Here is a 12,786-nt window from a genome sequence, read left to right on the forward strand (position 1 = left end):
TAAAGTAAATTAAATATCCTATAGTAGTTTATTACACAATTACAACTCAACAAAACCCTAACAACTGACTGCATATCCATTAAGAGCCCATTACACGAGAGTTCCTGTAAGAATACTAGCCAAACACATCAAAACTTATCGCATGTCCCGAGTTTGTTCACGGGGAGCCCCGAAAACACTTCCAAGTTTATCAATGTCACCCCCCGACCTCCCCCAAAATCCGACAAATACACCATTCCCCGTGTCTTGGTCGTGAGGTATCCCTCCAGATCCTCCAACCCTCCAGGTGGGAGCTGTTTTGGATTCGTAATAAATGGAGTCTACCCAGTCTCCTGAACAAATACGCATCTTTGTGATACGTTCAGATCTCTGAAATGTTGTAATGTGGCTATCCCCTTTGGGATGACCATATCGTCGGCTTTGACCAGTGCTCCAGATGAGCTCGATGGCTTTGACTACTTCATCACCAAGACCAGTTTTATGCGTCCATACTTGCATTGACGAAATGTAGACGTGGTTTTCGGGATGTATTGCCTTGAATTCGTTACCGCCATCATGGCCGGTAGGGGGGTTCCAAATAAGGTCTCGCTTGACCTCGCCACTGGCGTCTCGCCTCATAGGTTTAGGGTCTGCTGGTATAATAGTCATAATATATCTTGGGAAAATCATTAATGGATGCTGGAAGTGCGAACGTCGTTGTGAAGGCGACAGCTATCCATTATATATATGCGGATGCCAGGCAATGGTTTGTCATCAGGCTACAACTGCTGTACAAGATGGTGGATCAAATCCGCAACACCGAAATATGTGTGGTGTGCTATCAAGCTCTGTTCTAGGCCGCTGATGCAGCCAGGTTGCCTATACCGAGCTGACATTCAGAGACGCATGTCGCAGGCAGAAGGCTTACCGCCACTGTTCAGCCAGCCAAAGTCGCTCGAGTTTTCCCCCTTGCATATGTCTGTCAATGTTAGTATTTTTTATGGCACTCATGTGGTTGAAATCCTTCATGTCGCCTTGAAGTTCCCAATAATCCATTATTGCTCCGTGCCACTGTCCGTGGTAGTATTCCGTATACATTTGGTTGATGCGACGCGAATTTCCTTGACACGTTGCCGTGTGATGATGAAGAAAGGAGTTGCTCTAGCACCATCCAGTAAAGATATTTTTTGTGCTTATCTTCGTTGTCTGCATGTCTTGACTTTTCTCCAGGCAAGGAAGGCCCTATGGCTGTTGTGGTCTCGGTAATGATAGTAGAGACATGGGAGTGCCAGACCGGTCTGGGGATTGTCTCACTGATCCTGCCCGCTTGGACTGTGGGATACTTTGTGTTTCACATTGCGCAGCGTAGATACCCCTCGGGGTATCGTCTTGGTTCACAGTGGGACATCGGGCAATGAGTATTTGCCCACCCGATAGTTTAGATATTGACTCCAAACCCTCTATTGAGCCCTAGTCACAGTTTGTGACCTTCGACTGTACCCTATGCCTCGACCGTAAAGTGCTGGGCAAAATCAAATTGAGATCATTGGGTAATGCCCTTATAAGATCCAACATTGTGGTGACAAGATGCACGTCTCGGCTCAAACGCCGTTTCCCACGAAGGCCGTTTGCCGTAGGCCCGAATATAAGGATTCCTCATATGAATAATCGGATCAACGCACACGTCACTTATGCAATAAAATCAAGTTTCTTAGCTCAAACGAAAGTCAGAGCTGTATACGTCCAGCTCTATGCACACTCACTGTAACGGTCCCGGCACGAGTACTTCCCCGTCATTTTGCCCACCCCTCCTCGTCTTCTACTGCTGATCTGGATGTGGTCCTGATGCCAATCCATAAACCTGTAAACAAGCGGCGCAGTGATGGCGCTCGAGGTAGGGAGTCTAGGGACCGAGTTTATATCGCGAGGGCAGGTTGATTCATCCCTGTTGCTTGCCCAGAGCCCATGGTGGCAATTGCCTCGAAACTGGTATGACCCATGCGGAGATGGCAAAGTTTCAACCAATCCATAGTTGCCTGATCAAACTCATGAGCCATCGTGAATATTGTCATTCACGTGATAATGCATTGATGTGATGGGAGGCCGACTTGCCCGCAAATCCAGTCTCCGGGCTCCCTGACCTCCAACCGAGTTCATCCATTCGCGGCAGCTTCTCATCTCTTTGAGCGGTAATGAAGACCCCATCTCCCGATGAAAAGCGTGGCTTTGACAAATTTTTTGCGTCTACTGAGGGGCATGAAGACCTCTGTCAAAGGCTGGACCTCGCGATAAGGTACAACAAGAGGCCACTCCAGAGCCTTCCTCGTCGGACCACGAATCTGTCGAGGAGGATCATAGGTAGCAATGTAACATCCTACATGAACATTTCGAATCGTCCGATATTGATAAAATGCGGAATGCCATCTGGCAACCTGACTACTGGAAGATTGAATGCCAGCAATACGCGAACGTACTCAATCAGTTCCTCCTTCGCGACACAGACGACATGGCCACAGCTCAACGATGGCGAACAGCTGCCTCAATGTACGAAGATCTTCTCCGGCTTAACGGGTTGTCTACAGACGATACAAGGCTCATTCGACACTCGATAGAGAGCCAAAAGTATTGGGAGAAGGAAAAAGACGTTCTCAGCAGCAAGTTGCCCTTCGAGAACACGAAATGCACGAGCGGCCTCGTGCAAGGAGGAAGGATATGCAGCCGCAACGTCGGGAGCGAGTACGACGACGCCTTCGGGCAATAGAAGAAGAAGAAACGTCGCCGCCTCCGCACCCAAAGCAAGCGTTGCGACTCAACAGCAGCGCTACCGAAACAAGATCTCGATCACGTGTGTGCCAGACAGCCAGGGTCACAGGCGCTAAATCGACGAATTAACGGAGGAGATGTAGAGTCCTATATTTGGACAGCGCCAACCTGTAGGTGTCAGCTATAAATTCACGCTCACCACCCTCGCTGAACGTGTCGCCTTGCCCAAGACGTTGGCAATTCGGAATTCATTGCCTCATTTTAGCCCTATTCTAGCTACTTCAAAGTGGCCTATATCGACGTTGTGGACAATGCAAAGGTTGTGCTGATTCTTGGCAACTTTGTTCGTGCAGATGACATCCTCTCTTGGTCAGATAATGCTAGGTTTCAGTTTAATCCATCCACGAACGCTGCTGGAACCTCTTGGAAGGGTGGGGAAATCGATGAGCAAGAACTCAAGCAGCCATTTCTCTGTCTGAGGATAGGGGAAAACTTGTTTGATCCTGCAGGTTGGGTTTTGGGCTCTCACGATGACTCCGACATATGCGACATTCAAATTGCGACAACTAATCAGACTGGCATCAGTAGGCAAGCATGCCGGATTGATATTAGCCCCCAAACCCATCGGCCGAGAGTAACACGGCTTGCTGAACGGAGAATCCGTATTCATGGCCGAACTACCATCACTTTGAAGCAAGGATTGCCCCAGGAACTTGACGCCCAGAATCCCCAATCCAGGCACATCTATAAGCCAATGAAAGCTGCAAACGCGTGTTGAAAGGCTGTCACACTCCACTCTAATCAGCTCATAGCAAGGGTCAGGGTGAGGAATATCTCCACGCCGGGTGGATAACACAGAGTATCGCCAAGTAAGCATGAATCAGGTGAAAACAGTTCGGCAGTCGTGACACGTGGCAGGACTATGCGATATGCACGTTGGAGCTTTATGTTCAAGACCTACTTACTAGATGGCAAAGCTATTGCTCCCTTACGCGTGCCTAGTCTAGCATAACATAGCATTCTTATAACACTGTTCAGTGCAGGCTATTCCCCTCCCAGAACCACGAGACTGGAGCGCGGTCTCCAGAACCATGTCAGTACAAGACGACAGCTCGCTGCTTCCAACCGATCAAGGTCAATGTCTCAACATCCGCTGTAAACACTGCCCAACGGGGGACGGCCACATTAGGCTCGAATTCACGGTCGACGAAAATAGAAAACTGCTTGTCAATGGGTTTGAACTCTTTCCCTCCCACGGCGATGGTGAGGAGACGCCGATGACTGCCAATGTGCATGATGTCGGTGGCAATGCAAAGGCAATACATGAGGAAGCAATCAGCTACGAACTCAGCACGACAACCAAGGAAAAAGACGAAATCGAAGGAATCGAATTGATCGATGTAGACTACAAGATCCGCCAGGTTGACTCCATTGTGGTTCAAGACGTTCCTACAGTGCACGTGCGCCTTATCAAGCTTCCAGGTGACGACATTCTGATAGGGGTACTAACCACAAGTGAGGAGGAGGATTACGACGCCGACTGTGGCGCTGTGCAGTGCTGGGCTTATAAACTCAGCTTCGGGGCCCTTGGGTCTGCCGGCGACATGATTCCGAGCTGTTGTAGCAAGAGTTCAACCCAGGCCAACCACACATCTAGTGAGGTCGATTGGCGCCCTTCCCTCGACTGGGAGAAGACTTCGCTGCAGGGTTTGCAGCTTGGTGTGTTTGCTTGTCTCCTGCTTGCCTTGTATGTTTCCTTTATGTCCCGGATGATGAGTGCTACTAACCTCAAATACATTAGGCTGGCCATGTTCTGTTTCAGGTGTACCAATTTACATCAGAAAACAAGGAAGGCTAGAGGGGTGCAATTCTGGACCTGGACTATCAAAGGTTCCAATAAGTAAGCAGCACATGTGTGTAGCTGGATCGAAGGATCCGAATTAACAATCTAAATATCAACTCCAGACCATAGGTCATCGTTGGGCCTGTAAGGGAACGGCCCCATTTTAGAACTTAGATACGTCGAGTCGGAGCTTCCGAATGCGAACAATCGCTTTATCCAAGTCACACTCGACCTTGTTCACCGTCACAGGGCCTGGGTTCATTACCGGAATCTCAGCATAGGACTCATTAGTGTAGCGCACTACCTGTTCAATTTCTTGCTGCACATTATCTGACTTGACATCTGTTGTATCTGTGCCGGTAGCTGACTTGGTTGATGATGTTGGTGTATCTACATGGCGCGTCCCTGGTGCATTTCTGGCCAAATCTGCTGTGATCCCTCCCATCTTCGACTCCTGTGGAATAAAGCTGCTTCTGTTGGTAGAACAAGCGGCCTTGACATAATTGCTGCATGTCATAAATCATTGATATCTCTAGTTTGAAAGGCTGGACAGCCACCCTGATTTGGCAAGGTAGCTGGGGAACCCTCCAAGACTAGAGACAAATAATATGAACCCTTCTAAAGGATGGGAACCAAGAAGAATAATAAGTTTATAAATACGCTTAGTTAATAATAGGTCTGGTAAAGTGGCAACTCAGGGTCGGCTTTGGAGTCAGTAAGTGTCGCGTTGAGCGGTTGTAATTCTTGTATTCATGTCTCTCTCCTTTCCCCTACACAGCGGAAACTCAAGATAATACTTTCGAAATACTGCTGTTGCCACTCAGGCAGCAAAACGGTTGCGTGGTCCAACCACTGAGGGACCATTATCCGACACACCCCCTTAGCTGGAGTCTCGTATGACAAGTCTCTAGCTACAAACAACTTCCTCTGTTGACGAGCTGCTGGAGTTCTCTGCAAGCCAAATCGCAGCTAAAGAGATTACCCGCACCCTCAACGCTCTCTCGATTTCTTTTTATGATTCCGCGTCTAAGAAAATATGTCGGAGTGTCCCTTGAACGATGGGCAGCCGAGATTGAATTGTGTAGCGCAGAAGAAGTAACCCTGCAGGCTCTGGCTAACTCATTGAAGCTAGCTGAGGGTACCCTCAACATCCTGATTGTGATGATTGAGCCATGTAACAACCACGCCACCGTGGACTACGAAACTATGGTAGCTCGCAGCCCGTCGCTGCAGGAGGTAGATCGCCTTATACGAAAATACGGCACAAACCGCGGTATTGCCGCTGTACAATCCTCGACGTGAGACCGCTAATCAGCAAAGCAATGGGAACAGCAATCGGAATCAGATGGCCGACGTGGGAAGTACGGGCGTATGAAGTATTCGAAGACATCCTTCGCCACAAAAAACCCGACGTTATACTGAGTCTGCAGCGAGTGACGAAAGATGCGAATTGTCTTCTTTGTAAAAGTCTGTCAGACCAAGCTTGGTCGCCTCGACCTGACATCGTACGACTTGCGAACCGAACAGCTATTTTATTTCGAGCGTTCCATCCTAGCTCATATCTCAGGCCCGATTATATTATAAATAAGACCACAACAAGGGTTAATAGCATGAAAAACCAGCTGGACGCCTCCTTCAAAGCGGCACTTATGGCGCTCAGTGGTCACCAACTGTTGCGATGGAACAATGATAATACTGAAGTGAGGCCGTGGCAATATCATTGCATGATGGCCGCAAAATGGCGACAGGAAGATGGAAGCTATGCGAGGAGGATAACGCCTAGTGAACTGTATTGCACATTCCAGTTCGTAAGTTGGCCTTCAGACAAAGTGAGCCAAGTGCAACACTAATGCCTTGTAACAAACATAGCACAATAATCCAGAAACGCGCTTGGCGCTTCTTCACGAGATTGACATTCAGTTTAAACTAGAGGAACTAGCGGGAACTGTGCAGCCAGTGTGCAAAGAAAGATACAACACCGCAAGAAGTAATCGAACTATTGAATAGCTTGTCAATTTGAGCCACCAGGCTCCAAAGGGTAACATTAGGTGCGAACTACCAAACTTTTTGGGGAAATTGCCTTCAACTGCTATTGAGTGATTTCATTACGGCAGGCAGATGGCGGTTGGTTCTGAGGCACTGTATTGTTTGCTGTGCATTGGGTTCCATCTTAAACGAGAACTCTCAAACCCTTCTTGAACCTGTTCGAATGTCAGCCATGGAAAAGAGCTGGACTAGTTGGTGTGTTGTTGCGGTTCTGAGACGCTGTCGGATATCCAGGATTTTGGGCGACTCGTGAGTATTCTATATTGGTATTAATGATGACAATCTTACGAGTTAAGGTCGGCGGAGACATATATTGTCGTGTATTTGGTGGCTGATACTTTTCGTCGGTGAATTTCGTGCTGTCCCAAATCCAAACTCTAATTACTACAGAAACTGATAGACTGGCTTTGCGTCCCCTTCTTAGGTTAACTATCGACATGCATCGACATCCAGTTACCTTGTTTCTCCGTGCAGTGCAACCGAAAAGACAGACTACGTTTATTTGTAACATGACCGCGTAGTTTAAAACGCTTGTATGTTTAGGCCTTCCATCTTGTCTATGTATGCGATTTTGGCTTGTTCGTTATTCTTGATTTCGCCCTGGATCTCCTCATTGTTCGGCCTCGTCCCATGGACTATCTCATAAGAAATGCGCATATGGTCGTTCCATTCGTGGCCGCACGCGCAAGTATAGCCATGGAAAAACAGTCATTTCCGAAATGCATAGCAAATCTTTACATCATGGCTTCCAACGACCTCTTCAGGGGCATCTGTTGTGGGATTGTAGCCCCATTGTAGTTATCTTCTCTACATGTAGGGTTGTTGGCGGTAGTAGCTGCGGTCGCCGAAGTAGCACGGCCTGGCAAGGGACTTTAAGACATGTCTGTGCAAGTAGAGATTTATATTTGTGCAAAAAGCAATACTCTAAAAAAAACCTAAACTTTCTATACTAGACAAAGAACAGGACAGTCAAAAACATATCAATTTTACATCCCCATAATACTGCCACCGTATTTCTAACACATAGCTGTAATTTTAAACACAATCAAGCTGCCGAATTTAATATGGGCAGCTGGCCTAGCTTGTTGGAAGCTGGCTTGGTTGGTTATGCCCAGCTAGTTGATAGCTGGCCTCTTGTTGTTGACAGACCTTGGCAGGAGTCTGGTGGTAGTTGAGCCTGCCCATCTCAAATACTCGAGCCTTGTGAACAAGTATCAACCACATACCCAGCTTTTCCTGGTATGTCCCCGTCCGCTACGGCGTTAGTTCCCACGCCGGCAGTCTTCCCATACTTTTTGGGCGTCGTCGACACACTTCTGAAAGTCGTCCTTGAAGTTATTCCAGCACTCCCAGAAGTTGTTTTCGCGTAGATCGTTACACTGCTTCAACTTTTCCGGAGAAGCCGGCTTGCTCTTCTCAGAAGCGCCTTGTTCGCCCTCTTGGCTTGCCGAATTTGTTGAACTGGCCGATGCCAGCTTCTTTTCGATTTCTGACCATTGTACGTTCTTTGCGTTGCCTCCTGGGTTCTTGTCGGCAATGCAGAAGTAATCGAAGGGTTCAGTTGGCTCGTAGACATAGCACTGTTTTGGTTCTTCCCCATTCTTGAGGGCGCGCTCTTGCCAGCCCTCTGGTACTCGCGATCCTGCACAGGCGTGAGGATACTGGGGGTGAGCGAGGCCCTCGGAGTTCACTATGGCAGTAGTGTCGTTCCTCGTGCACCACTTTCCCCCTTGCTCAAAGAAGACGCCTTTGTAGGCACATTCGTCGGCACAAAAGAATTCCTTGTCCGAGATCGAGACGCCTGCAACCTCACCGCCGAGGATGGCATTGACCCCCACGGCAGTTAGCAACAAGGACAGGGCGAGCATGGTAGTTGCGTTAGAATGAATTGACAGTAATGTAATGGGAATCGTAGGTAACGTAGGTTGAAAGAGTGAGGTTCGTTCTTTTTGGTTTCCTCGGGACAAAGTTGCTGACCTTGGATCTAGGTGCTACCTACAGAGCTATATATAAAAAAAAACAGATACTGAGGGACGGATTTGGCCGAATAGAAGACCTGAGCAATGACCATGAAATGAGACCACATTACAGTCAACGGCATAGATGCGGCATCAATGCGGCGCCTAGAAAAAGAGAAATTGCTGTAAGTAATCTATACACTCGTATGTATTCCATACTGCAGTACCTCGTTCGTCTGAATCGACTTCCCAGGATCTACTGTATATGTAGATTGTACCTCAAAGACTGACTCGTTCTCATATAGTGTAGTGGTATGAACACATGATATTATTGGTTTATTTTTGGATTTTGTGCTGTAGATTTAACCCTCGGTAGGAGACTGACCCCTGAAATATTATTAACCCATGATTTCCACTATTTCCACATGTGGCAGTGTCGACATGGAATGAATTGTATTGACTTGATATCGACTTATATGTGTGTTTTTATATGGACCTTGTCTACTGACTTGAAACCCAACGCAGAAGTGTAGCGTCGAGACCATTCAATGTTGTGAATTATTCGCATCATGCCCCATAATAGGCGGAATGTCGCACAAGATGACACGGTACTAGCCGTATTAACTTACCATTATAGATAAAAAAGGCATCAATGGTAATTTTCCGAACTTTGTGGATCCCTATAGATTTTGCAATATAGCAGTGTAGCTACTGTCGCATTGCAATCAAATCTACTATCAGACCATAATATTCTTGTCGCATTGTACATACTAGTCAGTTGGAGATGCAGTGCCACGTTGCCCTTGTACTAGCCGTTGCATCTTTCGGCAACGTTAATCTAAACATACTATTTCTGACAAGATAAATAGCAAGTCTTGCCTCGACATGTAAAGTTCAACTCCAAGCATCAACTTATACTTACTCGAACTGCCATTTACCCACACCCGTCATCTCTGCTTTACTATTTCTCTTTCAAGGTTTTACGTCAACCATGAAGTACTCTTTGGCTCTCATTTCCGCTCTTGCCACCGTCTCTCTCGCGGGACCCGTTGAGACTGAACAGAGCAAGAAGCCTTTTATCGATCCCCTCTACAATGCATTTGGCTCCAAATGCTTGGCCGAAAACGCCGAGTTCCCAAGAGACTCGGAAGCCTGCCTAGGCACCCGGGACTACTGCGGCTGGAAGAAGTACGAGGCCATGGGGGAGTGTGACAAGGGCTCAATAGAGGGCTTGGAGCAATAGCTCAATTCAACTAATAACAGTCTTTGGTATCAAAGGTCCTTGGTTTTCCTCAAGGCCTTGAGGGACCGAAGACGTCTCTTTATACAAGAAGTCGGTGAGGGCCTTCTGCCCTAATCCCGTGACCGTAGCCCTTGTGTAACCAGCGATTTCCGTGTAACAGGGAGCATTTTGACAGTCCCAAGTCTTGCATGGACTCGCGGCAACCACCTCCGTTCAAAGAGCCGGCCTTGGAGGAGAACCAGGCCAACCTTTGCGAGGGCAACCCGACATTCAAAGGGAACGCATGGCGGGCAACGAAGGAGCCGTGTCTCGGCACAGTGGCGTATTGCAATAAGAAGGCTTATGAGGGCACAGGCGAGGCTTACGATAATCCTGATGATTGCATCACATTGAGAGTGAAAACACTCACTAAGAATGTGTCTTTATTCCAACCACTCCTTGACGAGATCCGTAAAATCTCCAACGCAAAGGTGCAACAAGGGCTTATTGATGCTATAGCCAAATGCAAAACGTTCAGCAGTGGGACGATGGAGCGGCCAACGGAAGAGATCGAATGCCCCAAGGTAAGTTGACATTACTTTTCTAATTGTCAGCTAGGAACGCTAAATAAAAGACTAGGTCTATTATTGAAAGTAACTATCCAAGTTGAAGGGTAGTTGGGCAGCAATGCAAAGGACTAGCCTTACTTTCCGCTACACGAAAGGGTTACTAGAAGTGATAGTAAACGTAAAGTCGGTCGTTGCAAATTGGCTGCCGTTTTCAACTGCTTGCCGGCGCGGGTAAGAGGCCGCCCCCGCGGACTACTTTGCTTACTTTCTACATATCTCCCGCTATTTTAGAGAAATTTATAAGACTATGATTAAACCTAACTTCCTTCTTTCACTTCTTATCTTGGCCTTCCCTTTTATTTTATTAACCTGATTAATTTCTACTTTTCTCTCTCTTATGCTCTTACGAGGGATTTGCTTATAAATATAAAGCCTACATTAACCAGAACTGTATCTCTTCCACGGTACCTGGGCACTTGCTCGAATTATAGGAACAATAAAAATAGTATGTCAGACTTTTTTAGGGACTAGTTTAGCTCGGATGCATGCGTGAGCTGATTCCAAGATCAAATACCTGGCTGGCCGAGGAGCACTATAACCTCAAAAGTTAAGCCCTTGAGTCCACATGCAGAAAGAGCGGGTTCAGCGAACAGCCTATGTCGATAGATAAGGGATAACGTGCCACGGCTGAGTTTTCAACATTAAAGCAATAAACGCCCGGTTTAACTGGTTGCCTGAGATGCGCTAGTGTTGGTGACGGAGCATTTACTCCGCTATTACAAGTACATAATTACATACAAAGCCGTCGGTACCGAGTAGGCTGTGCTTTACAGTAACCCTCCTTTATTAACCCTCGTCACCTTGACGCTGAGCCTGTTACTAGCAGTGCGTCTATTCTCGGTATTACGATTACTTTTATTCTATTCCTTGAATAGATTCTATTGGATTCATTATCTTATACCTATTAGACCACTTTATAAACCCTATAAAAACCGTTATATAAACAGTCTCGGATTTTTGGAAATAATAGCGAGGGCCAGGCCTTATAGCTATAAACACCCCGCCATAATGCCCTAAGGACAATTTTGAGAAAAAGAGAGGTACGGACAAGTAAAGCCTGCAAAAACCAAGCTGAATGTAGAACTATCCGTGACAGTGCCTCCCTCGAGTTCCTTCATGCAGTTACCGTTCGGACATGTAGCCTGGTTCGTGAAATCTGACGCTGTCGGCGCTTTAGTCGACTCGGACAGAACACTCAGGCAACCGTTCTTCGTCCGGAGATTATGTACTGGCACTGTATCCGAAATGGGCTGCGACTTGACGTCGACAATTGGTCATGGTTGCGGCACTGCACCGTGGCGGTAAAGGTGCTGACGAGATCCACGTTTGCTTTGGTGTTGCCAACACCACAGATGTTGAAGGCATCGCAGGTAACGCTTTGATCGGCGTTACAGTGGCACGCCACAGAACCTGTCTGAATATGTGCGCCGCCCGGGGCACATGCCGCGTTTGGAGTCTGGGCGCTGACGAGGCCTACCGTCGTCAGAGTAGTTGAGATGAATAAGACTTGTTTTATTGTCGTGTGTAACCTCTTATAGGGGAGTTGTATTTTAAGAACAGAGTGATAATAGGTAGTTATTTTCAAGAAGCACCTATGTAATTGAGCGTATAAACGATAGAGGGGATGCGGCCGCCTTTTATTATTGCAAGTAAGCCATAAAATGCCGAGCTCAGTCCGAGCTCCCCTCGTGAAATATTTATTCTGCAGCGATTTCATGATCAAGATCCAGGCAGCCTCGTGTAAATTGAGCCTTCTTGGCGCCTAATAAATATATTTAACTTTATTTGCATAGATACGGGCAGCCACGTGGCGAGAAACCGGCTAGATCGGCTCAGCTTATAATGTCTGGCAGCAATTATCACTGATTTCCTGGATATTCCTATTCCAGCAACCCTGATTAGGTGGATATATTGCCACATTAGTCAGAGCGAACAATGCAGTAACCGGAAGTATACGCACTTAGGCTGTGGCGATCACTTTTGATTCGTAGCCGTAATACCGACATTGATCTGCCTGCTTCAGCTAGGGCACACCATGTGAAATGTTAATGTAATCGATCAGGCGATTTCATTCTCGCCGATCGATGAGTAGGCTTCATGTAGGCGTGTAAATGCTCTGGCTTAGCTGCTAAATATATACAGAATCCGGGAGGCGCTATTCTCCCTACTAAATTAGGCAAGAACTGCCGCCGCTTTTAGCGGTTTTAATAGTAAAAACTAATATATAGTTATTAGGGTTTTGTTAAGTTATAGTCGTGTAATAGACTATTATAGGATATTTAATTTACTTTATATTATTTATTTTATAAATTAAAATAAGAAAATTATTATATTATTTTATTAATT

The 12,786-nt window shown here is 46.8% G+C and overlaps 5 protein-coding genes across 5 annotated transcripts; 3 read left to right on the plus strand and 2 right to left on the minus strand.

The window, feature by feature from the left end:
- Positions 1-135: 135 nt before the first annotated feature.
- On the minus strand, positions 136-648 carry MAA_10996 (Cwf15/Cwc15 cell cycle control protein; the record flags this gene model as incomplete). Its single annotated transcript, XM_011412941.1, has 1 exon — positions 136-648. One exon carries the CDS (start codon positions 646-648, stop codon positions 136-138), a length of 513 nt encoding a protein of 170 aa, XP_011411243.1.
- Positions 649-2,485: 1,837 nt separating this feature from the next.
- On the plus strand, positions 2,486-2,740 carry MAA_10997 (Histone H4; the record flags this gene model as incomplete). The annotated part of the gene is made up of 1 exon (XM_011412942.1): positions 2,486-2,740. The coding sequence occupies one exon, from the start codon at positions 2,486-2,488 to the stop codon at positions 2,738-2,740; it is 255 nt and encodes an 84-aa protein (XP_011411244.1).
- Positions 2,741-3,833: 1,093 nt separating this feature from the next.
- Positions 3,834-4,714, plus strand: MAA_10998 (uncharacterized protein; the record flags this gene model as incomplete). Its single annotated transcript, XM_011412943.1, has 2 exons — positions 3,834-4,489; positions 4,708-4,714. 2 exons carry the CDS (start codon positions 3,834-3,836, stop codon positions 4,712-4,714), a joined length of 663 nt encoding a protein of 220 aa, XP_011411245.1.
- Positions 4,715-7,893: 3,179 nt separating this feature from the next.
- Positions 7,894-8,499, minus strand: MAA_08716 (uncharacterized protein; the record flags this gene model as incomplete). Its single annotated transcript, XM_007826714.1, has 1 exon — positions 7,894-8,499. One exon carries the CDS (start codon positions 8,497-8,499, stop codon positions 7,894-7,896), a length of 606 nt encoding a protein of 201 aa, XP_007824905.1.
- Positions 8,500-9,580: 1,081 nt separating this feature from the next.
- Positions 9,581-10,462, plus strand: MAA_08717 (uncharacterized protein; the record flags this gene model as incomplete). Its single annotated transcript, XM_007826715.2, has 3 exons — positions 9,581-9,777; positions 9,993-10,395; positions 10,451-10,462. 3 exons carry the CDS (start codon positions 9,581-9,583, stop codon positions 10,460-10,462), a joined length of 612 nt encoding a protein of 203 aa, XP_007824906.2.
- Between the last annotated feature and the right edge of the window lie 2,324 nt (positions 10,463-12,786).

This window comes from Metarhizium robertsii (assembly GCF_000187425.2).
Source record: "Metarhizium robertsii ARSEF 23 chromosome Unknown MAA_Scf_3, whole genome shotgun sequence".
Taxonomy (NCBI): domain Eukaryota; kingdom Fungi; phylum Ascomycota; class Sordariomycetes; order Hypocreales; family Clavicipitaceae; genus Metarhizium; species Metarhizium robertsii.